The sequence below is a fragment of the Colletotrichum tamarilloi genome, assembly GCF_030869305.1.
Source record: "Colletotrichum tamarilloi strain Tom-12 chromosome Unknown Scaffold_12.1, whole genome shotgun sequence".
Classification (NCBI taxonomy): Eukaryota; Fungi; Ascomycota; class Sordariomycetes; order Glomerellales; family Glomerellaceae; genus Colletotrichum; species Colletotrichum tamarilloi.
Window position 1 is genome coordinate 346,284 of NW_026849395.1, and position 24,895 is coordinate 371,178.

General features: G+C 52.9%; 5 protein-coding genes across 5 annotated transcripts; 3 read left to right on the forward strand and 2 right to left on the reverse strand.

The window, feature by feature from the left end:
• Positions 1-594: 594 nt before the first annotated feature.
• On the forward strand, positions 595-1,940 carry CTAM01_04928 (uncharacterized protein; the record flags this gene model as incomplete). The annotated part of the gene is made up of 2 exons (XM_060520958.1): positions 595-1,382; positions 1,442-1,940. The coding sequence occupies 2 exons, from the start codon at positions 595-597 to the stop codon at positions 1,938-1,940; spliced, it is 1,287 nt and encodes a 428-aa protein (XP_060384327.1).
• A 1,022-nt stretch (positions 1,941-2,962) lies between these two features.
• On the forward strand, positions 2,963-5,807 carry CTAM01_04929 (5'/3'-nucleotidase SurE; the record flags this gene model as incomplete). Its single annotated transcript, XM_060520959.1, has 3 exons — positions 2,963-3,882; positions 3,955-4,020; positions 4,346-5,807. 3 exons carry the CDS (start codon positions 2,963-2,965, stop codon positions 5,805-5,807), a joined length of 2,448 nt encoding a protein of 815 aa, XP_060384328.1.
• Positions 5,808-9,364: 3,557 nt separating this feature from the next.
• On the reverse strand, positions 9,365-10,130 carry CTAM01_04930 (uncharacterized protein; the record flags this gene model as incomplete). Its single annotated transcript, XM_060520960.1, has 2 exons — positions 9,365-9,716; positions 10,051-10,130. The coding sequence occupies 2 exons, from the start codon at positions 10,128-10,130 to the stop codon at positions 9,365-9,367; spliced, it is 432 nt and encodes a 143-aa protein (XP_060384329.1).
• A 2,975-nt stretch (positions 10,131-13,105) lies between these two features.
• CTAM01_04931 (calcium-translocating P-type ATPase) lies at positions 13,106-17,422 on the forward strand (the record flags this gene model as incomplete). The annotated part of the gene is made up of 3 exons (XM_060520961.1): positions 13,106-13,161; positions 13,237-16,578; positions 16,633-17,422. The coding sequence occupies 3 exons, from the start codon at positions 13,106-13,108 to the stop codon at positions 17,420-17,422; spliced, it is 4,188 nt and encodes a 1,395-aa protein (XP_060384330.1).
• Positions 17,423-20,075: 2,653 nt separating this feature from the next.
• Positions 20,076-21,810, reverse strand: CTAM01_04932 (Sir2 family protein; the record flags this gene model as incomplete). The annotated part of the gene is made up of 2 exons (XM_060520962.1): positions 20,076-21,397; positions 21,558-21,810. 2 exons carry the CDS (start codon positions 21,808-21,810, stop codon positions 20,076-20,078), a joined length of 1,575 nt encoding a protein of 524 aa, XP_060384331.1.
• Between the last annotated feature and the right edge of the window lie 3,085 nt (positions 21,811-24,895).

Below are 24,895 nucleotides of genomic sequence, written 5' to 3' on the forward strand. Positions count from 1 at the left end.
GTGGGGTTCGCTTAATTTACAGAGAGAAATGAGGCTTGAGTGGTGAGGTGCAGGTGCAAAACGGGGGGCTGGGGCTGGTGCGCTGCAAAACACTCGGCTCACCCTCACCTTACCCCGTCCCCAGCCTCTACATTTCCCAGCCTCCAGCCTCTTCCCACGTTTTTTGAGACCATTTCCTTTTGCATCCCAACTGCCGCCCCATGATCGCGAACATCATCCATCCCATTCCACACATCCACTTCTCACTTGCATCACCTGTAGCCAGAGCAACCAGAGATATCACAAACTGAACCGTTTCAACCTCTGTGCAGTTGCCTAGTATTGTTCAAACCCATTAGGTCGCTTCATCTCTTGATACTCTGATTGCCGGAGTCCATCTAGAGTCTTTCACCTACATCACCTTATCCCCCTCTAACATCATCACCACCTCACCTTGGCGGCAACCACAACCCGACGCTAAAAAAAACCGATCCGCGCGCCCTCTAACCTTGATCAACAGTTGCATGCGCAATTGAAGTCAAAGAAATCTGAATAGGAAGGAACAGTACACCACCACCAGACGACCCGGGCTGCCTGCCTGCCCTTTTCGACACAATGGCCACCGCCTTCGCAGCATCAACACCTTCACCTCCCCCTTCCATTCGCACACCACCAACACCCAGACACGGCTGGAGCGACAACTGGGAGCCTTATTCTCCTCGCAAGTCGGCACGTATCTCATCTCGTCGAGCTGCAAACCGAACTCCTTCTCCGCAACCACCAACTCACCGCACTCCTCCTCGATCAACTCGCAAGTCCATCGCACCTTCCGCAGCCACAGCTATCATGTCGCCTGCCGCTACACCTCAAAAGAAGCGGCAACCTGCGCAAGATTCTGTTCGTCGCGCTCCTGGGTTTTTAGCCGCCGACAGCTCGTCCCACGCTGCATCGTCGCTCGGTATTGACAAGATGGATCGCCAATCGAACCACACCGCCTCGACTCGTCGCAACGGCATGCTGCCCACGCCAGCCAAGACGCCCAGGAAGGCACCTACCGAGAAGCAAACTGCGCACATCAAGTCGGTCGCGCGCAATCTGTTCGCTAACGACAATGAGGCGTTGGTCACACCCAAGAAAAAGCGAACCCCGAAGAAGTATTCTGGCAATTCGTTGGAGAGCTTCACGGCAACCGAAGTAGAAGAGAAGATTGAGATCTTCACCGATTCGCAAGACCGCGTTCCTGTGCCCGACTCCAGCGTGGACAACCCGTTTTATGGCGATAGCGTCACCGTCGACAGAGAGCCCCCGCGCCGCCGCAGCAAGCGCAAAGTCGCGATTCCAGGAGAAGCAGCGCAGGGCGTTGACGATGCGCTTCAGCGTGAGGATGGCATGGTGTATGTATTGTAAGTTGACCCGCACATCTGCAAGAGAAAGGAAAGGACTTTACTAATCGCCAGCACAGCCGTGGAAAGAAGATCTTCCGCAAGTTTGCTGAGCCCGAAGATGAAGACGACGAAGAGGGCAGCTCAAGCGAATCTCGCCTTCGTAGACCGCTCACGCGTTCTGCCATCAAGCCGCGCCTACTTTTCCCTGTCGCACCCAAGGCCCCTGCGACAGGTATCACTCTCGAGGAAGAGGAGGCTGTTACCGACATCGAAGATCACCATCTCGAGGACGACGAGGAGGTTGAGGAAGCGCCAGAGACCCCGGCTGAGGTCGAGGAGGAGGCTCCAGCAACTCCCAAGGCACCCAAGTTTGGCCCGACGGTCGCAACCCCACCGTCGACCAGACGCACCACTCGCTCGGGATTGAAGGCGGAAGAACCGTCACCGATCAAACGCAAGACTCGTGCGAGTCCTTTTGACGACTGGCCGCGTGTCAAGAGCCGCCATGGAAGCAGTGCTACGAAGCGAGCGGGCGACGAGCTCGAAGCTTCTGCTCCTAAGCGAACTCGTACTTGATTTCAAACTTGTACGAACAATTCATCTTTGAGTATCGATCGTTGCACAACCTAGCGACTTGGAGTCTGGGTCATTACTTCGCTTCGATCAGGATTATGGGAGGAGGAAAGCACAATTCTCGATAGGCTTTTGTGTAATGGTTACTTTACTTCACTTTCTGGACAAGGGAAAAGGTGGCTGTGGGATACTAGTGGTATCCTCAGTCGGATGCCCTTTTTCTACTAGGGTAGACTTTTTGTTTCACTGGGTATGGGACAAGATTTGTAAAGCCTGCGAGGAAGGATTGGGATTACGGCGTTTGTTAAGCCTTCCACCAAGGGCTGCGATTGCGTGTAGGAAGAGGGCTGCGATTAGCTCCCAAAAGTCTGCAGACCAGGGCAACACGAACAATACGAACGATTTTACATAGCATCATTGCGTTTCTGAACTGCCTGTGAATTTTGAAGCGAATCTCGATCACAAACAAGCTCGTAACATTACGTACAGCTAGAGAATACTCTTGCGATGAATCAGTCACCCCGGATAATCATGTAAGCCAAGAAAGAGCCTGACCACGTCGGTGATGTGGGAAGGCCCGACGTTGGCTGGAGGTGCCGTTCCCCTCCGAGAGCGGGCACCGGGTATCCTTCCGTGTCCAGCAAACGTCAACTTGCCCCACTATTGCAACCCCTCCATCCCACTTTGCGCTCTGAGAGTCTGTCTCGAGTTCCCTCATCCAGACACTCGCTTGCTAGGTGGTAATTCATCTTCCTCATCTCAAGCGTCATAGCATTTACTGGAGTTTACGACATCGAGTGACTTTTGTCCAAAGTTTCCAACTCGTGCCCAAATAGTCTCGTGGTCATCCAGCACCTTAGTGTTAAGCCAAGACCCGCCATCCACGTCTTGCCGCGGGGCAATTTCCTCGACTCCGAAATCTTTTGACTTTTAACTCCCTTTCCAAACCATACCTTACCAACCAACCTTCAACTCACCTCAACTCAACTCACTTCAACAGCGCAAAGCGTAAGCCAGCTGTCACCATGCACATCCTCCTCACCAATGACGACGGCCCGCCATCACCTCACTCCTCCCCCTACGTCCACTCCCTCGTCCACCAGCTCCAGCAAGCCGGCCATGTCGTCTCCGTCTGCCTCCCGCACACACAGCGCTCCTGGATCGGCAAGGCGCACATGATCGGCCAAACCGTCAAGCCGCTCTACTACCGCCCTTCTACTGAAGGCCTCTTTGGCACCGAGGGCACGACCACGACCCGGCCCTCGGCCAACGGCGCCGACGACGAGTGGATCCTCGTCGACGGCACCCCAGCGTCGTGCGTACAGATCGGCCTGCACCACTTCTTCCAGGAGCGCGGGCCCGTCGACCTGGTCGTCAGCGGGCCCAACTACGGCCGCAACACGACGGCCGTGTTCGCGCTGAGCTCCGGCACGCTGGGCGGCGCCCTCGAAGCCGCGGTGTGTAAGAGCAAGGCGATCGCGCTGAGCTACGCCTTCTTCTCGCGGAACCACGACCCCGTCATCATCGAGGGCGCCGCGCGGCACTCGGTCAAGGTCATTGAGAAGCTGTACCAGCAGTGGCCTGCGGGTGACGAGGTGGACCTGTACAGCGTCAACGTGCCGCTTGTGGAGGGCGTCGAGACGCACAAGACGTACTTTACGAATATGCTGCAGAACTACTGGCGCGATGGCAGCTGTTTCCAGGAGATTGATGGTGATGCTGGCGACGAGGATGAGGAGGAGGAGAAGATTCGAGAGGGCGCGTTTGGGGAGACGTCTGCTGAGAAGCCGAAGCAGGGCGAGGAGGCAAAGGCTGGGGGTGAAGTTGCCAAGGGCCATCGACACAAGCACTTCAAGTGGGCGCCGAGATTTACAGATGTGTATCAGAGCGTTGAAGAGGCTGCCCCTGGCAATGATGGATGGGCTGTCAAAGAGGGCTACACGAGGTATGTGATGCCACGACCTGATCTTGATGAAATGGACGCCTTCTTGGAACTGCTTATGCTAACTATCCATAGTGTGACGCCCCTGAAGGCCAACTTCTGGCATGCTGCCCAGGAACTCCATCAGAAGGAGTTGATTCTGTAAGTGAGCCCTTGATGTTTGAAGAGATGTAGGTGCGCTTGAGCACTGTGTCAGCGAGAAAGAGATACAAAGACAGAGAGAGAGAGAGAGAGAGAGAGAGAGAGAGCGTGACATGGCGATGTAGCCGGGGTAGGATGTCAGGATGCGTTATTACACAAATGCATGAAGCGTAAAGAGCTAGAGATGGAAGAGACGATCAAGACATATAGAGGGACTCCTCTTGGGGGCAAGCTCGGCATGTACTCTTACCGCTCTCGATCGCTTTTTGGAGAAGACAATAAATCATCACGAGAATCATATTCTTACCCCTTTTTTCATCTGTAGTGACAGCCCGCAAGCTGAGGCGCCCGCAAAGGCAGAGACAGAAATCACTCGCTCGTCGACCAGACTTCCTATGCGAAGTTCCACCTTTGGTGCCCAGCAGCAGTCGACCACTGACACGACGACGGAGACGACAGTCGCAAACCCAAAGTTCCACGCCATCATCAACTACGAGGACCCGTACGTCCAACCGCTCATCCTCGAGGCCATGGAACGCCTCTTCCCTGGAGCATACTCTCTCCTCCCCGCGCCGCAGGAAACCGCCAACGAAGACGCCGAAAACGCCGCGAAACTCGCCGTCAGCCTCCCCTCGCCCGACACGAAGATCCTGCACATCGCGCCCTACGAGTCCCTCGACTTCGACCACGTCGCCGCGCACCCGACCACGTCCCTCGTAAACAGCTACGTCATCCGCAAAGCCTTGATTCGAAAACACTACCTGTCGTCGACGGTGGACCACTGGATCGCCAAGCACCCTTCCTCGTCGCTCAAGACGCACGTCAAGCGCGGGGAGCACTTTGAGGTGGACTACGCCGAGTTCCTCGACGACGCTCTCGTCGAGGCGTTTGATCTGCGAGAGAGCATGGACAAGAACGAAGGGATTGAAGAGGAGAGCGAAAAGGAGTGGTGGATTCTGAAGCCGGGGATGAGTGATCGCGGGCAGGGGATTCGGCTGTTTAGTTCGATGGAGGAGTTGCAGGGTATCTTTGATGAGTGGGAGGAGGAGAGGCCTGACAGCGATGACGAAGATGGAGAAGAGGGAGCTACTACCGCCGCCGGTGACCGCGAAGGAGGAGGAGACTACATCACGACCTCGCACCTCCGCCACTTCGTCGCCCAGCCGTACATCCACCCGCCTCTCCTCCTGCCCTCCGACGCCCGCAAGTTCCACATCCGCACGTACGTCCTCTGCGTCGGGAGCCTCGACGTCTACGTCTACAAGCCGATGCTGGCGCTCTTCGCGGGCAAGACCTACCGCGCGCCATGGGAGGACGCGGACCTGGACGGCCACCTGACCAATACCTGCCTACAGGGAGGAGGCGAATCTGCCTTGCCGCCCGTGAAGCAATTCTGGGATCTCGTCTCGTCTTCTTCTTCCGGTCTCCCCGCCGCCACGGCGGACCGCATCTTTGAGCGGATATGCGACGTCACGGGCGACGTCTTTGAAGCCGCGGCGCGGGAGATGACGATCCATTTCCAGCCTCTGGGTAACGCGTTTGAGGTGTTTGGCCTGGATTTCCTCGTCGACGAGGAGGCTAGGCCCTGGCTGCTCGAGGTGAATTCCTTCCCGGATTTCAAGCAGACGGGCGGGGACCTCAAGGGCGTGGTGGCCGGGTTCTGGAAGGAGACGTTGAGGAAGGCCGTTGGTGGGTTCTTTGGTGTTGAGCCCGTCGGTGGTGGTGGTGGTGGTGCTACAGATGGAGACATGGTTCATGTTAGACGGGTTGATTTGGGCAGACGGTAAGGCGTTTTTCCCCCTCTGTTGAACCCTTCGGCTTCCCTTTCTTGGGGCTGGTAGGTTGAGACCGGGGCGCCGGCAGTTACGGATGGCAGTTTGGAAACAAAAGGCAAGGCAGACACACAAAAAAGTAGAGAGTATCGACATTTAGGTACAATGCGCGCATATTCAAATCTAGAAACACCAAGAAAAATATCAAACCTAAATATTCACCATAATGCTATATCATCGGAAACCTTACCAGACCATCACGCAATTTCTTGGCAGGCAGATAAAGCACTTCCCCCCTTCCTCCAATTTTTTTTCTTTTTTCCTTTTTTTTTTTTTTTTTTTAAAAAAAAAGGACGAAGGAAAAAACCTTGGGCTTCATTTTCCTAATTTCATAACCTTGGCTGTCGTTGAGATAATCATCACGCCAATTCCCCGTGATGTCGCAAATTGCCAAGACGTAACGATCTGCCTCTAACGCCTTGCCAATGCTGTATGGCATGCCAAGTCTTGCGGGAACTAAGGAAAGGATATCGACTTGGCTTTTTTTAAAAAAAAAAAATCTAAAAAAAAAAAAAATCTCCTTGGACTCTGGAGTCCCTTGGGGATGGAGGCATTGCTGCATGCAAGCACAGTATCTAAACGTTTGCCAAGCGTTGCCAAGAAGGGGTAGCGCAAAGTACACACGCACAACCGAACCATGTTCTTTTTCATGTTCTCTCTTTTTCAAAAGAGCAGTGCTCGGTTGTTGTGTCATTGAATGTTCAATATTACTCGAGCCAAAGAAAGGTTTGGATGAGATTAAACTTGTTCAGATGTCATGTGCTCGTTCAAGAGAGCTATTGTAAGTTGTTTTTTGCAGCCGGAGATTTCGGACAGTGAGCTGACCGCCTTTCGCTTGCGGCCCCGCAAGCCCGTTGGCGGCGGGAAGGCAAACTGACGCCACGCCCTCTCACACTGTTACACACACATACACACACGACAATCCGCAAATCCCGGACAATAGTATCGCGCGGCGGGCGCTGCGAGAACGAGAAAGTCTGGGAAGATTGTCTCGACGGGTTTGTTTCGGTGACACCAGGTCGAATCTCACCACGGGTCGTCAGACATTGGGGGTCACTACACACCACCACGTGGTTGGCTGCAGTGAAACATCTTGTGCCGGCGAGCACAGCCTCAATGACTGGCTTGGTATATACCTACCGAACCGGGTTGCCTCTTCGACTGGGTGTCACAAGAGTGGCCTAGCTGAGGCATGTTGCTTAAAGCGCGTATTCGATATGAACAAAGTGTCGATGAACACGATGTCTTTTTCAGCTGCAGAGGCCGCCGATTGAATCGAAAACCCGAGGTTTAGGAGAGAGCCTACGGGGTCATGAGGGAGCCTCAAGTTACCTTCCGTGAGGGTTGAGTGTCAGATCGCCACCCGCAGGCCGACCCGATGTTTCTCCTTCCCTCGTTTGAATGATTGGGTATCAAGGAATTCTCTGGGTTGCAGTGATTGCCGAGAAAGTTTCGCTCCCACGCTCCGAAGCTGCTCAGCCTCATTCAATCGACGTCTGTTGATGACGGCGCGCAAGCCGGTTGGTCATGCAGAGATCAACTACTAGATGATACCTTGCCGCTGTGAGATATAGCGGAGAACGTATCTCAGTCTAGTCCGGCAGGCGGGCGGTAGGTTGCAAAATGGAGGGGGCAAGGTGGACTCTCGAGCGTTGTCTTTTTGGCCGCTCACTCATCGGCAGCTGTGGTTGTGGTCGTGGTTGTGGTTGGGGTTGTGTTGAGTTTGGGAAAGTCTAGACCTGAATCTAGAATCTAGAAGGGGTGAAGGTCGAGCTGAATATCACGAGTTGCGAGTCTAAGAGGGGGAACCGAGCGGGTTGCGAAACTTGACAGCTTGGAAGGCCACCTCCGGCTCAGCTGGAAGTCAACTACCGCAGTGGACTGGAAAGGTAGTTTGAAGTCTTTTGGGACTCTGTTTAGCTGGCGAGTCAAGACGCAAACTGGCTCTTCGGATGAGAAACGATAAGGTTTGTGTCTTCTGTAGTTGACTACTTCTTTTTTGAGTTGTTAGTTGATTGGGCCGAATTCAAATGTGTGATTATACCACCGACAGCTTCGTGTGATGCGGGGCAAGATGCGGAGGTGAAGAGGCCTCGGGTCGGATGGTGGACGGTGTTAGACGGCATTGGCTGATGGTTGGATGTTGATGTTTCGTCGGCTCTCGGATGTTGGGGAGACAAGCAACCGGAGCAAAGATGTGGTACTCCCAGGTTGACCACGGATTGATGCTGGCCGTGACCGCGGATTCGTCGGCTGAATGGGAATTCTGCCTTTTCAGGCGTCGAGGCTACCGAATCCAGAGCGGCTAGTTTCTTTGGAATCGGACTGCGGTCAGGCATCCAGAGGCTGTAGTCAAAAGTTGTGAGATGAATGGGTTTGTCTTTGTTAGGCCTTCACCAGAGCTGGGTTGCCGCGGCAGGACACACACAGACGTGCACTAGGTAAAACGAAGGTGGCAGGCATTTTTGTGGATACTATTGCACATCTAGGCGTTCAAGCATTCCACAGGTCAAGATGGGTTCCTCGAGGGTTAGGGCCGGGAGATCAAGTACCGGAATGATGATGACAATGCAGAGAAGAAAGCCCTGCTAAGCGAATCGACTCACTTTGTGTCAAGAGACCGGGCACCTAGGGCGCCCAGAGCGGTAACCGAGAACGGGCACGAATCCAAAGTATAGCATGACATGGCATGGCATCGTATGTGCCCGTGGTCAACAAGGCAAGGCCGACCGACCATGGAGAAACAGTAGGTTTCTGGCATTCGCGGGAAGCTGGGATGTGGAGTTCCAGAAAAGGACTCAAAGACTCAGAGACTCCAAAGTCTGGACCTTCGTGGCGCCGTCTCCTTCACCCACGTCCCACGGGTGGCCCATGCCCGTCCGATTCGGCCAGGGCCCCGATGCCTCTCATGTCGGTAACGGAATTAAGTAGTGGGCACCCGCCATTCCGGTGCGAGGGGAGCACGGGATGGTATTTGGTATTCGAGGCAGAGCCAACGTGTCCAGGGCGCCAAAACAAACAAGCGGAGCAGGCCAAGATTGCGCTGGAGAACCCAACTGCAACTCTGAACTCTTGCGCCTCTGCAAAATAGGAGAAACGTCCCATCCGGCATGAATCAGAGAACCTGCCGTCTTATTGTTCATCTTTGAACAGACGCGGCCACTGTCGTAATTTGGCGACTTTGGTCTTGGCATCATCTTGCCTATGGATGCCAAGCGGTTCGGTTCGCCTGTTGTCACTCATTGACAAAGACAGCTGCTAAAGGGATTCGGGAATGCGATGAAAATTGTGGGTGGTCGTCAATCCAGCTGTTGCTTGCTTCTGACTGCTCTGGCCCGGGTCCATACTCCGTAATACGTTTCTTCCACTGTAGAATTATGGCCGAGAAATTGGACCCAAATGCTTCGAAGGCAAGTTTGAACTGTAAAAGGTTTCGCTCGCCTAGCACTTGATGCTTTCCACCCACTTCCCGGACTTGTGCCTCCGGAGTTCGCCTGTAGTATGCACAGCTCTCAATGATGATTGAGACATACCCTGATGATGATGATGCTACTACTCCTGGCTCCTGCGGGTTTGAGAGGAATTGCTGTGTTGAAGAAGAAGCTCCAAGTAAGACCGTTCATGTAAGACGTCAGATGTGCGCGATCAACTTGGAGTAAGCCACACCATCCTTCTCGAATCTGAGGAGGGGCGTTCCATCTAACGTGAGAGCTACGACTAGGAATCGAGTCGCTCGTCATTGTGCATGATCGTCGAGTAGGAGCCTGGCTGCGGTGCCTCTTTTGGTCTTGTGCGGCGATTGTGGTGTGGCCGCCGTGCCGCCCGTCAAGACAGACCGAGAAGAGGAGTGGAAAAAAGAAGAAGCTGTTGCGCAAATATCCGTACAATCAATGCAACTTTACACCTTGAGAAAAATTCGTGGAATTTCAAACCATGGAGTTTAGTTGAGGCGAGCATCGGCGCACATCTCGTGCAAACCCTGACCTTGTCCAACCTTGAGATAAGGTAAGGGACAAGCCATGCAGGTTCGAGTGCAATCCTAAAGAGCCCCATCGAGCGTTGGCATGAAAATTTGTCTTGGCGTTTTGGCATCTGTCGCTGTGTTGCCCCGCTGTTGAACTCTGAACCTCGAGCCGGTACTTTGTATTCGTAGTCGCATATCTGTATCCGTAGAGACAGTACGAACAGTGTAGCGTACCTGACGTCGGCCTTGAAAGAGATGACAGACCACCAAGCGGACACCACCTCAGCCGGCCGATGGTTGATTCGTTGGTGCATTGTCTGCTGCTCGTATCAAACAACCGGTCCCGACCTGCCAGACTGGGCAAGCCAGCGCGCACATCCCAACGAGCCAGTTAACCGCCGTAACACAGAACAGGATGGTCAATGTCGCCATATTTCCGTCTACTTATTGGCGCCATTTCTGTCCAGTGCAGGTCAGGCAATGCGAATGTGAGATTTGCAAAACCCATTGCCTAGGCGCACTGCGAGGTATCCTGCAAAGTGGCCTAAATGACAGATGCGATTTGTGATGCAACATCTATCTCATCTCTTCCGAGACGGCTTGTTGGAATGCGATGATCCGAACTCGCTCAACAAGGCACGTCCTTGCTTTTTGGTATGCCCATGATCCCCGGTACCCCGGACCAACCCAGACAAGAGGCAAGGCACAATCATCTAGATGTGATACGGCACAAGTGTCTGAAAGAAGGCGAAAGCGCTATGTTCGACGTGGATGGCTGGTATGCCTCCCGAGAACGCCTGCTTCAGCACCACATGGAAGAGCCCTGGAAGCCCCCAGACGACGGAAAAGCCGTCGTGTGTATCAGACCAAGAGAGAGAAGATGCGGCACGGGGGAAGGGGGCTTACAGAGTAAGAAGCTGGTCGATTATTGGAAATGTAAAAGCTTTGTACTGCAGGATGCTGTTCTGGCTGTCGATCTTGGGCCACTGCAGCCTGCCATTCCACCCGCAGGTCTGGCCCGATCGAACACTTTGTCGCACTGTGGGTGTTTTTGGATTCGAAAGTTCCAATTACTTTGCCAGAACTTAAGTAGATGGTCATGTTGAAGACTACCAAGATGGCTGAATCAGATCTTATCGAGATGCTGGACTTGTACGGGAGTTAATGGGCGTGGGCAACTTGTGCTGCTCTGCTCCTCTAGTCGCAGGTTCAGAAGACGCTAGCCCTAGGTTCATCGATGATTCAAGTTGCTTATCCGTGAGGCGACTAACAGTATCAGCCAAGGCGAGCCAGTCCTCGTTTGGAGTCTCTCAAAAGGGAGCTTGATTCCTTCGTAGCTTGACAGGTTGTTCAATAGCCGCCGGGCGTCGGGAGTCAAGCTGGCGCTCAGCCTCGAGGATGGAGGTCGGTTCTTGGGGGTACGAGTGCAAGACCCATGGCCAGATGATAGGTGGGACTTTGTACAGAGTACGAGGAGTGCCTACGCAGCATTCGTATGGGGCGCTGTAAGAGTCGGTGCCGCAGCGGCGAAGAAACACGATGTCGAAACAAATGAAGCAGATGCGTACTGCGTGCTCCGTACGGAGTAAAGAAACGCTCCTGTCAAAGTTGAGGTAGCGCCGATGGTGGGCTTGTGGAGCGAGAGGTATCCGTTGAATTTGATAAGAGCGAGCATGTGCTATCCAGTCGTCGCGTTCTCGTCCTGATTCAGGGCCTGTTCCAAGCAAAACACCCTAGGCCAATAAGTCCACCTGGTTACGCATCATATATAGGCAAGGTAATAGTAGTAACCGCCCAGATGTTTGGAGTGTCTGTAGTAAGTTGAGGAATGAAGTTTGACAACCTGTGAAGTCAGCAGCAAGACGAGTCCAATGTTTGGGGAACGGGGGAATCGGGATATTGGAAATATAGCCGGTTCGATTCGGCTGGCGTCAATTTTTGAATCAGAATCTGAACGTCTCAAGGGACCCAACCCTTGGGGGAAAAGCAACAATGATGGTCTGTTCTATTGGAATGAATTTGAAGGACTTGGCTGGAAAGGGCGTCACTACCACGACGGGTGGAAAAGAAGGGGGAAAAAAAAGAAGAAGGTACCTTTGGCCTTGGCAACGTACCGTGTGAAATGGGAAGTTGCCCCACACGGGGCCGGGGTGGATCTTCCCACCATTTGGTGATGAGGAGAGAGCGAGCCAGGGCTCCATATGTAGAGGGAGGTAGCTTCGCAATGGGTATGGGAGGCGTCAAGACATGAAGTGTACGGCGTTGATGAGCTTCTTTCTCCTGACAAGCTACCTAGGTACCTTACTGGGACCCCTTCCAGCAACGACGGGCAGGCTAACCCGCAAACGGAGTAGCAGGACTCCCAGTACAAAGTACACCGGCTTACCCCTGTAGGGACCTTCCCTCCGTCCAATGAGGTATACTTCTTTGCACTGCCTCCTTCTTGGCACCACATGTGGGAGATCCAAACTCTCACTCATCTTTTCTAGACCATGCCATGGCATGGCACAACCGCCGCCTCCCACGAAATGCTCAACACAGAGGAGACGTGACAAGGGGCAAAACCTCCTCTTCATCCCATCCTGTGTCTGTCGTCCTGGATTTCGTTCATTTGCCCCCAAGGTCCCTCTTTCCCAGGCCGTGCCGAACGGATACATCACTACCAAGACAGCCACCTGATCTAGTCGCTGGCTTGTCTCAAGCTCTTCTTACTCCAGTCTTGGCTCCTAGTAGGCGCTTTGAATTGGGAATGGACTTGGATTGATTCAAACCAACTTCAACGTCCCATCTTTCTCCCATCGCATCATTCCCTCGCCTTGTCTCTTTTCTCTGATTGCTTGGCTGCCCATTCCTTTGCGTCCCGCAATGTAGAGTGAGAGAAGGAAATACCAAACGTTTTCCTTTACCAAAACCACTTCTACTCATCTTAGGACGTCGTGCAGTAATACGCACTCGCCGATATCCACTGTCGAGACCAACGACCGCGGATACCCTCATCGATATCACACCACGACGCGCCCTTGCGCTCTGCATAATACAACTACAACACGCCTGCCAACCTCAACCTAGTCTTCAACATTGACGACAGGTTTTCGCCATTGTATCTTCAAAAATATACTTTACCTCCTTTGGATATCGTCGCTCCTTTCGCCTCCCGGCTGCCTCCTTCCTTTACCGGCACAGCCTCACGCTACCACTTCTTTCGTACACACTGGCGCACTTCATTTGCCTCGCTTCACCATCACACGCCGCCGCAACAAGGCGGCAGTGTCGAGCTTGATTGGGAATCATGGATCCGAATTCTACCCCCGAAGATGGCCCTGCGCCGCAACGGAGGAATCGAGCGTACGTTTGCAGTCAGCGGCATCCGTTGGCCTCTGAGCGATTAGTTGGATATAGGACTGACTCTCTTCTCTGTAGCCCGACCATTACCATAGACCCGTCTGCCACCGGTGTCGACACCACAAGTCCTGCACCAGCCATGGCTCAGGAAACCCAACAAGACGTGTCCAACTCACCCGGATCGCCCAAAGATGAGGCAGTCAGTCCGACGACCGTACCGGAAGGTGCTGGTGCGCCGTGGTCAGCTTCACAAGAGAAGCCATCGAAACCGAAGCTTCGTGCCGACACCTCTTTCGACGCCAAGGATAGCAGCAGGCCCCAAAGCCCGCACAATGTGTCCAGTCCTGTTGCGACCTTGAGAGGCAACGACCGTGCCTTCCTGGCTGTTCCCAGCAACTTGCGCTCTCGACAGAATTCTATCGATTCCGACGACATGTCTTCCCAGGGCGAGACCATTGCTGTACTGAGCCAGTCAACCGAAAAGACTATGAAGCCCAGTCCCATGTCCAACGAGAAGATTATGAACGACGATAGCGCCCTGCGTCCAGACAAGGGCAGTGAAGGAGATTTCGTTGCGGAGAATAACCCTTTTGCTTTTACGCCTGGCCAGCTGAACAAGATGTTCAACCCGAAGAGTTTGGGCGCATACTACGCTCTTGGAGGTTTGACTGGTATTGCAAAGGGTCTTCGCAGTGATCGCAAGGCCGGATTGAGCTTGGATGAAGTCCACCTAGACGGTCAAGTCTCCTTCAACGACGCAACGGCTCACATTCATTCATCTGGGGATTTCAAGGAGAGCGAAACTCCGGCAGCCCCCGCGAGACAAAACACTGGCCACCACGCTAAGCATGACGACGGCGGATTTTCTGATCGCAAGCGCATTTTTAAGGACAACCGGATCCCCGAGAAGAAGGGCAAGACTCTTCTTCAGCTAATGTGGATTACATACCAGGATAAGGTTCTCATGCTTCTGACAGCTGCCGCGGTAGTCTCACTCGCTATTGGTATCTACCAGACAGTGGGCTTGCCGCACGCTCCCGACGAACCAAAGGTTGAATGGGTCGAAGGTGTTGCTATTGTGGTTGCTATCGCCATCGTTGTTATTGTGGGATCCCTCAACGACTACAGCAAAGAGAGGCAATTCGCCAAGTTGAACAAGAGGAAGAAGGATCGCAACGTCAAGGTCGTCCGCTCGGGAAAGACCATCGAGCTGTCAGTACACGATATTTTGGCTGGAGATGTGATTCACCTTGAGCCGGGTGATCTGATCCCCGTCGACGGAATCTTGATCGAAGGCTTCAATGTCAAGTGTGACGAGTCTCAAGCTACGGGAGAATCGGACATCATCAAGAAGCGAAACGGCGAGGAAGTCTTCACGGCTATTCAGAACGGCGATGACCCGAAGAAACTGGATCCTTTTATTCAATCTGGCGCCAGAATCATGGAAGGCGTTGGCACTTTTATGGTTACATCTACCGGTATCCACTCATCATTCGGCAAGACTCTCATGGCTTTGGACGAGGACCCGGAGGTTACACCCCTACAGTCGAAGCTTAACATCATTGCCGAATACATCGCCAAGCTCGGAGGCGCTGCAGGTCTATTGCTCTTCATCGTCCTCTTCATCGAATTCCTCGTCAAGCTCCCCAAACAACCGGCTTCGGTCACCCCAGCTCAAAAGGGACAGGATTTTATCAACATCGTCATTACCGTTGTTACTATTATCGTTGTCGCTGTACCCGAAGGACTTCCCCTAGCCGTCACGCTCGCCCTCTCGTTCGCTACGAGACGCATGCTGAAGGATCAGAATCTTGTCAGGCACCTCAAGGCTTGTGAGGTCATGGGAAATGCCAACACCATTTGCTCCGACAAGACCGGCACCCTCACACAAAACAAGATGCAAGTCGTTGCTGGCACTATTGGTACTACCCACCGATTTGGCGGATTGCGTCCTGACGGATCCAACGATGGCGATGATTCTGCTCTCGATGCCTCTGCTGATATTTCGATTGCGGAATTCGCCAAGATGCTCAGTGCACCGGTCAAAGAAATCCTCGTCAACTCGATCTCACTCAACTCTACGGCTTTTGAAGGTGAGGTTGACGGCGAGAAGACATACGTTGGATCGAAGACGGAGACCGCGCTGCTTCTCTTGGCGCGTGATTACTTCGGCATGGGTCCTGTTGCTGAGGAACGCGAGAACGCAAAGATTCTTCAACTCATTCCCTTCGACTCTGGTCGCAAGTGTATGGGAATCGTCGTTCAGCTTCCCGGAGGAGGTGCCCGAGTCTACGTTAAGGGCGCTTCCGAGATTGTTCTCGGAAAGTGCAACCAGATTTTCCGTGACCCGTCTCAGGATGCCACCCTTGTACAGATGACCGAGGCCAACTTCCAGACGGTCAACACCCTAATCAATACCTACGCCTCCCGATCACTCCGAACCATTGGCATTGCCTACAGGGACTTCGAACAGTGGCCCCCTCGCAATGCCCGTCGCGTTGATGGAGGCGAGGTCGACTTCGATTTCATGTTCCGAACGATGGCCTTTATCGGTATGGTTGGTATCCAGGATCCCTTGCGCGAGGGAGTTCCGGAGGCTGTTAAGCTGTGCCAGAAGGCGGGCGTTATGGTTCGCATGGTCACTGGAGACAACAAGCTTACGGCTGAAGCTATCGCTAAGGAGTGTGGTATTCTGCAACCTAATGGGCTTGTCATGGAGGGTCCTGAGTTCCGCAACCTCACCAAGTCTGAGCAAGAGGCCATTATCCCGCGTCTCTGCGTTCTCGCCCGCTCGAGTCCTGAGGACAAGCGAATCCTGGTGAAGCGTCTCAAGGCAAAGGGAGACATTGTCGCTGTGACCGGTGACGGAACCAACGACGCCCCTGCGCTCAAGACAGCCGACGTTGGCTTTTCCATGGGAATTGCGGGTACTGAGGTTGCCAAGGAAGCTTCGTCAATTATTCTTATGGACGATAACTTCAACTCTATCGTTAAGGCTTTGAAGTGGGGTCGTGCTGTCAATGATGCCGTCAAACGATTCCTCCAGTTTCAGCTTACGGTTAACGTTACCGCCGTCATTCTCACGTTTGTCACTGCCGTGAGCAGCACTTCAGTCCTCACTGCTGTGCAACTGCTTTGGGTCAATTTGATCATGGACACGCTCGCAGCCCTTGCCCTCGCTACTGATCCTCCCCAAGACAGCGTTCTTGACAGAAAGCCTGAAAGACGCAATGCATCTATCATTACAACTACGATGTGGAAGATGATTCTCGGACAGGCCGTCTACCAACTCGCCATCACCTTTATGCTTTTCTACGGAAAGGAGACTGTTGTTCCTGGTCCGGAGCACATCCCTGATGATCAGATCGCCACGTTGGTTTTCAATACCTTCGTGTGGATGCAGATCTTCAATCAGTGGAAGTAAGTGTTAATTCTCTTCGTTATCTCGAACTCAAGGAACTAACAGCTTGATAGCAACCGTCGCTTGGACAACAACTTCAACATCTTCGAGGGCTTGACAAAGAACATGTTCTTCGTTGGCATCAGCGCCATTATGATCGGTGGACAGATCCTCATTGTTTTCTTTGGCGGAGCCGCGTTCCAGATCGCCGACGAGGGTCAAACCGGAACCCAGTGGGCTATGGCCATTATCCTTGGATTGATCTCCATTCCTTTCGGCGTGGTCATCCGTCTCATCCCCGACGCTCTTATTGAGCGTTTGATCCCCGATTACCTCAAACGCCGTGCCAAGGACTCCGTTCCGGGCCTCACGGTCTCAGATGAGGAGCAGTTCGAGATGTATCCGGAGCCATTGTCCGACGTCCGCGATGAATTGACATTCATCAAGCGCATGAAGGGTGGACGCTTGAACAACCTGAAGTTCGCTGTACAGCACCCCCGCGAAACCTTTGCTCGCTCGCGCAGCCCGTCACACTCGCGTAGCAACTCTATCAAGTCACCCTCTACGCCCACACGAGAGGACAGCTTCGGCTCCCTCGCCGCAACACCCGAGTCGCGCAAGCGCTCTCGCAGCTCGCGCAGCCGCTCCAACTCGGCCCTCGGTGCTCCTACCGTCATGGCCGGCATTGTGGCTGCTGGCATTGCTGCCAACTGGCAGCCTGCCGAACGGAGACGTCGGGATAGCGACGACTCTGACAATAATGTTAGGAGAGGGGTCTCTCGAGAGAACTCGATCAGAGAAGAACCCCGGGAGGAAACCACCACAAACGAGAAGGCCGGAGATGAGAAGACGGCCAAGCAATGAGGAGTACATTAACTGTTGCCCGGTACTGGCGACATCACTTACATATGGTCACGTGGAGTTTGTGAGCGAAAAGAAAAATTTCAGAGCGCGCAATGTATCTGTACGAGTATTTGGTTCTCATGCGCGGGGTTTTGCGACAACCGGTCATCCCGTTTGAGGAGGCTTTGAGCCCTCACTTTTTTGCTTTCACATTATTATTAGACCGATGACCGTATGCAGACCGAACAGGATAACCAGGGGACGAAAGCCTGAACATATTAAGAGGGAACTCATAATCAGTAAAAAATATTCTTAACGACCTGGCTAGACGAATTTCTCAATTCGCAACTCTAAGGGACATGTGAAGTGAAAGGTGGATTCTTGAGATGCAGAAGTTCTCAGGGCGAAACAGCTGGGCAATGCTTGTATACAATGAGCGATAGAGGCAGTAGCTGAGCAGACAACGGTTGAAGCCGTCTTACTTTGACTGAATCCATGAGAACCCACGATCCACGACAGTGATTGATTGAGGTCTCATCACGAGGCATCGAATGGTTTGGCCAGTCATGTCGAAAGATTGGAAGGCGAGTTAGTTACCCCCCTGCAGAGATCTCAACACCTGACTGTCTAACTTCATGCCTCCACGAGAAACCAACAATACTCACCAGAAATTACTCGATAAAGACAGGTTTGGCGAGCGGGCGGGTGTTGGAAACACTTTTCGTGGCGGTGTCGCTGATCCTAGTAGGTATACGAGACGAACTTGAACATCAACACTATTCGGACACAAAGAACCAGATGCAGCCGATGACGGGGCGAGGTTGGTTTACCGCCATGGTTGCCAGTGGCACACTGTCAATTTAGCCCGATTACATGGCTAAATGAATCCTACTTAGGGATGCGGTGACCGCAACAACGTCGAGCTGGCTTTCTAGGCAGGTTTGCTGCTGAAGATACGGCTTCTGGTTGTCAGCTGATAGTGCCATCCGATGTATCCTCGTTGATCACGGTGTCGTGTTTGCCTTGAGGCATTGTTGCAAGTTCTCGCTTGAACCCGGCACTTACATCCCCGAATCAACCCTCCCGTCCGCCCCCGCCCTGTAGTGAACTTCACCCAGATATCCTGTGACCAATACAAGGCAGGGCAAAGGTAAGTGGCTTTACCGCCACCATCGAGGCTTGAAAGGGGGTTGGTCGGTGAGGCAAGGTAAGGTATAAGCACGCGAGTGAGGCTCAATGAGAAGAACGGTGATGCGTGGTAGCCTGCTAGGCAGATACACGTAAAGGTAACGCAAGCAACCAAACCTCAGTCCCGCCCCCGCCCTCCTTGCCAAGCACCGGGCTACCCTCAATCAGTCGTTCGTATAGTAAGTTGCGCTGTTCGGTTGCCTTGCTGGGTAGGTCACACCGGTGAGCAGGCTGTTTGGACAGCCTTGAGTTGCCACTCGACTTTTGAAGTATGGTTCGCGGGGGTTGATGCACTTTGGCGCATGTAAGACGGGTAGGTGACAGAATGCTTGAGTCACCACTGCTGCCTTACTCGAGATTCAACCAGCGTTGCCTCGTCTGGGCCGTTCTGCGCTGACTTGGCTTACATTCACATCTATGTATGTACCTTACGATATAGCTTGTTCAGAGACCATCGTCAAAGTGCACATGTTGAACTCCTTAGTATCGTTGACATCTTGATGATTGCAATCCATTGATCAACTATCAAAAAACGGGAACCTTTCTGTCTGAGTTTCTGTCTCTAGAGAAAAACGGACATTTGCGCGGGTGCGCGCGTAAAATAAAAGGGAAAAAAGCCTCTCTAGGGCCCCTCTCTCTAGGTATTCTGACAAAACGAAACAAATCAAAGACACAAGACACACCAGACCGTGCATGGGTTTTCCTTTCGCGAGAGCCTCAAACGCCGTTTCCGCCACGTTCTTCCTTTCCTCCGTCAGCCCTGTTCCACCTCCGTTTTCGAATTAAAAGCCGACAAAATAATAAAGCAAGTGCAAGTGAAAAAAGGGCTCAAAACATCGCAATCTGTGGTATCAGGAAAGAAAAAGAAAACCTCGTTTTGAGGTTTGAGGTTATGAGTTGATGTATTCCTCCGTAAAGGGAACAACGCGATGACCGTTTTGGCTGCCATATGAAGAGACTCCAAAAGGTCGAGATTACTTAGGGTGAGAGGGCTGGTGCAGAGCGCAACTACGGATTCGCTGACCGAAGTGGCGCGGTGCTGCCCTGTGTTGTGCTGTGGAGTAATAGGGAAAAAACCCATTTATGCCTGACGCGCTGTGTCTGGCCAAAACCGAGAAGGGGGCGACGTGGCGATGGCCCGCAGCCACAAAGCCCCGAGACTTGACCGGGGGCAGTGAGTGTAGGTTGCGGTACCAGGCTGTTCGTTGACGCTTGCATTGCTGCTACCGGCAATAGTGCCGTTCCGTCTTGTGTTTTGGGGGCTTTGTGTCGTTTCGTCGAATCAGGTACCGTATATGGGCATTCTTCCCCCTTCTAAACCATTGACGGGTGCCGCGTGAAGCGCTCTCAGATGCAATTGTCTGAGAAAGTGAGAAGGGCACAAGGGAGTATCTGTAGGTAGAGACAATGAGCGGACAGAAAGAAGAAAAGCGAGCAAGAGAGCGAGGGTGAGGTGGTTGACAACTTGCAAGAAGAAGTTCCAGTCTCAGACAGCGTCTCTCGACCTTCGAGGCTTTCTGGGTCCCTTGGTCGGTTTCGCCATCTCGGACTCAGTCTCGAGCTTGGAGATTTGCTGCATAGGCGGCGGCGGCTGCTTAGGGTTGACGACCTCAAAGACGTGTCTGCTCACGCACCCGCCGTCCGGGTTCACCTTGACGACCTGGTCCTGAGGCACCATCTCGTGCTCGAGCGGCCAACCGGCGCGGCGGCACAGCTCCGAGACGACGACGTCGCAGTCGCCAAGCAGGTCAATATCAAAGTTGATGTGATTGACGGCCTGGCGCGAGATGTAGATCTGGGGGATGTTGGCCGGTAGCCAGGATACTATCTCAGACACCGGCGTCACCTTCAGACTCGTACCGATAACGATGACGAGGTCCACCTTGTCGCGGTCGTGCTCCGTCAGACGCCTGCTGAACTCATCAGGCAGCGCTTCGCCGAAGAAGGTGATGTCGGGCTTCATAACGCCTACGCTAGGGATGTCGTACTCGCCGTCTGACGTCGAATCGTCGGAGCTGAACCTGCGGCGCTTTCTTTCGGTGCCCGCCGAGCGCTTGCGCTTACTGCTGCCATTGGGACGAAGGTTTTGGATGCAGCGGGGGCAACGCGGGATCTTGCCAGCTTTAACGTCGTCAAAGATCTCTTCGCCGTCGCACTTGAAGCGGCACTGAACACAAGTCGCGGTTGCGAAGGAACCGTGACACTGGATGAGCTTGTCCTGAGAGATGCCGGCCTTGGCCTCAAGGTTGTCAATGTTCTGAGTGTAGTTGGTAAGCAGCTTGCCCTTCTTCTCAAGCATGGAGATGAAGGCATGAGTCGGTGTAAAACGGTTGGTCGACGGCAGAATGTCCTTGGCAACGGTGTAGAAGATGGTCGGGTCATGCTTAAAGACGGAAATGTCAAACACCTCCTGCGGGTCGTTGAGTCCCAGATGCTCAAGTTGAGAATAGAGACCACCCTTTGAGCGGAAATCGGGAATGCCGAGCGAGGTAGAGATGCCCGCACCAGTTAGGACGATGATGTTCTTGCTCCGCTGTAGCAGGTCCACGGCGTCGTCCACCGTGTTGAAGCGAAACAACTTTGCGCGTTTAGACAGCTCTCGGCTGATGGCCAGCGACAAGAGACTGAAGTAGGCCTCATCTTCGGCACCCTCGAGGAAGGCGGGAGGCTTGAGGCCAAAGGCCGATAGTAGCTTCTTGGCCGTGTAGCGTCCGGCGTCCACGGTTCTTCTACAGAATTCTGCGGGACCAAGCGCTCTTAATTGGTGGCGCAGGCCCATGGCCTCGTCAGGCGTGCAGCTGTCCGGATCTTTCAGGCACGAGTTAGCAATCAGGTAATAGAAGCGATCGAGGGTGAGTGAGTAATAAGAGGAACACGTAATCCCCAAAACATAGGTAGCAAGGAATTGTCATGCTCGCCTGCATGAGCAGTGTGTGAGTGGGTGAATGAATGACTGAGATAGACCTACCATCCGAGGAAAGTTTTGCATCGCCCATCTCAGCGATGGCATCCTCCAGCAGAGAGTCGGTTTCCCATGCAGATTCTTTGGCATCTCTGACGCGTTCTTCTAGTTCCTGAAGACCGACGGCGTGCTTGATGTCCTCAAGAGTTGGGTTTTCGGGAACCTCAAACTTGTCCACCTTGTACGCGGCGTTCTTGTGTTTGTTGTTGATGCGCTTCTTGACCGTGACGGCTTTTGTCGCCGCCCGTTGAGTCTTCATCTTGAGCTTCGTCTTGTTGACAACTGCTCTGTGCGGCAAGATGGGAAGAAATGAGGGGATGACGGTGTTGCTGATGAGACCTCCCTTCGTGGATAAAGGGGTGATGAGATGAAGCTTGAAAGTTGACGGAAACCAAGTAGAGTAAAGCAGGCTCACTTAGCTGGGCGTACGTGTCTGCTTGTATGGATGGGGTGCGAGACTGCCGACCACCCGACAGGTTTATTTGTGAGACAAGGCGGGATGATAGCCTGGACAAAGACTGGGCTGGTATGGGCTGGGTGAAGGGGAAATGAAGAGCGGCAAGAGTTGGCTGCAGAAATGCGTAAGAGAGAGAAACGACACTTGGACCTCTTCTTCTCTCTGTTACGCTCTTACCAAAGTATCTTGTTCGAGTCCAGGTAGACCGATTGACGATTTGATGGATTTGTGCAAAGAGAAGAGAGAAAGTAAAAAGCCGAGTGTGTCTGTGGATGGGCAAGAAGATTTGACAAAGTTGCAGACGGTCGGGCCCTCAAGGGTGTGAGAAGGAGGGTTTAAAAAAAGGATGCCTTGGCTGTGAGTGAAGTTGAGTGCGGTGGCCGAGTTCCGCCTTTTTTCGCTCGAAACTTGTCGGTTATCTCCCTAGGGTGGCGTGACGAATATGACACTGAGCCCTGGTCTTTATTAAACAAGCAGGCAAGCAGGTAAGCAGCAGATGGATCAGTTGCAATTCTGCGTGAACAGCGGGAGGCGGCGAAGAACCAACAAACGGCGAGGCGAGTTGGGTAGACGGTAAGAGTTGACACCAAAGTCAAGTGGATGATGGAACAAGTGGTGGGTGGACCGGAAGTTGGTTTCCCTTTGAGTCGCGTCTGATGGTAGGGAGACTGGGATAAAGAGAGAAACTGAGTTGCAGAGTTGCGATGGGTTGGCGAGAAACAAGCCGACCGAGACTGAACGGAAGCGACGGCCTAGAATTGATGGAGGGACTTGTTCAAATTAGGTCCCCGGTCTCCGGATAGGATGGGAAGGGGGAGAGGGAAAAAGAGGAAGGGGGATGTGGGAAGGAAGTTGAGTGAAAAAAGCGAGCTAACGTCGTCGTCGGTTTAGGTGTAGAGTACCTCAATGACTACTTTTGGTGAGAAAGAGGGTAAGGTGAGGTAAGGTACCAGGCAGGCCATAGATATGGCAAGAGCAAGAGGGAGAGGAGGTAAGCAATCGAAAGGGAAGGAAGCTGGGCTAATGAGAAAAAAAAATAGGCTAGCAAGTAATAGCACTTGTGTGTGTGTGTGCGTGGTCGACTGCGCAGAGAAGGGGATATGAGTTCGGAGGGAGAGAGGGAAAAGGGAAATCACGGAAGCGGGCGAACGAGATCTGGGCCCCCGTAGAGACGATCGAGTAGGCAAATCAGTGGGTAAAAGGTATTCTGGTTGGAACGTGGCACCGAGAGTGAGTGACTGAGTGAGCGACCGACCGGCCGAGTTACATAGCAAAAGTAATTAAAAGGACAAGAAAGTACAGATACGACGAATGATCGAACGAACGAGTACGACGACCTACGCAGTACAGCACCAGAAAACCAAGCCAGGTAAAAACGGGAAGGGCAATCAAAAAGGCAAAAAGGTTGACCGGGGGGATCCGTCTTAGTAGACTAAGGTACATGAAAGCATGGAAGCGTAGTTTAGCAATACTCAGCTGAGGCAGATGTAGACGCACGCGAATACAAATCCAATAATGCCATGCTAACTACCTAATCATGCTTGCTCTGTAATCCGATCGGTCTTATTCCAGTTTGTTGCCCCCCCAAGTTCTCTACATCTCCATCAGCGCGATGGAATTGGACCATTGATTGATGGATGAGACGTAATAAACTATCAGCGCGCTGTCAAAGTATGTCAGTCGGGGCAAGGTTAAGTTAGATACGTGAATTGAGCCAAGGCATCTGTCTCTAGCGGCGAGCATGAGGGCAAGGAATGTGAGGAGAACCTGAACACAATGCTCAGCCAGGCACAGGTAGACAGGAAAGCCACCTGAACCACTCCAAATCGCTCGCTCGATGAAAGCACTCAAACCGTATTATCTGAGTTAGAGTGTAGGGATAGGGAGACGGAGGAAGACGAAAGAAAGAAGGAGTGTGTGGGTGTGCGTGTACAGTACAAACCCGTCCAACCAAATCTAGTAACCAAACACACATCCATCCATCGTTCATCCTCCTCCGTTCTCAACCGCGTACCCGTCCTCACATCAGAGAGTTTCGGAACCTGGCTTCAAATGAAACTCGGCCATCCTTTAATGGTCTTCCGCTTATCAGCATCGATGGTGAAAAGACTCTCTACCGGATCTGTCACGCTTGATGCCATCTCGGGTTTCCCCTCCCTTGCCTCCCCCGTTGCGGCGAACGTCCCTTCGCTCTTGTTCCTTGTTGTGATATAATGATTACCTTGATTACCTGCGCCTAATGTCTGACCGGGGTGGTGGTAGACTGGTGACTGGGTCCAAGACACACCACACACTCACACGTACACGAGTGGCAGCCCTCCAATCAGATGAATCCGTCATGCTCACCGTACCTAACTGTACCCGCCACACTTCCGAATAGTACCTCCATTGAGGCCCATCGGCGATAATCGCTGTCATCATCTTCATGGAAGAAATCGTGAAATTGCATCCCCTTGCGGTCGTATTTTCAATTCGTTAATCATCGCATCAACTCTGGAAGGCTGCTCTTGTCAAGAAGAGCGTATTTTGGAGTTTCTATTGCGTTGCTCCGTCTCATGCAGTCTCTGACTTTGCTGTGACCTTGGCTTGACTTGTTTGATCCGAGCGAGTGACGCTCCCAGGATGATTAACCCCCTTGGCGTCAAGGAATGTACTCACCCCCTTATCTAAACTTGCCGGACTCCATCACAATGGGAATCAACTCATCCGAACGAACATGAAATAGTTCAAACCAGATGCTTCACCGCCCGGTTCTCTGAACAATACCAGTCCTTTATGAAAGAAACAATCTCTCTCGTTTGACAGAACCTTCATTCCCATCAGTTACCACCAACACGACTTTACCAACATAACTCAAAGGAAGCCATCCGATACCTCTACATTCAAG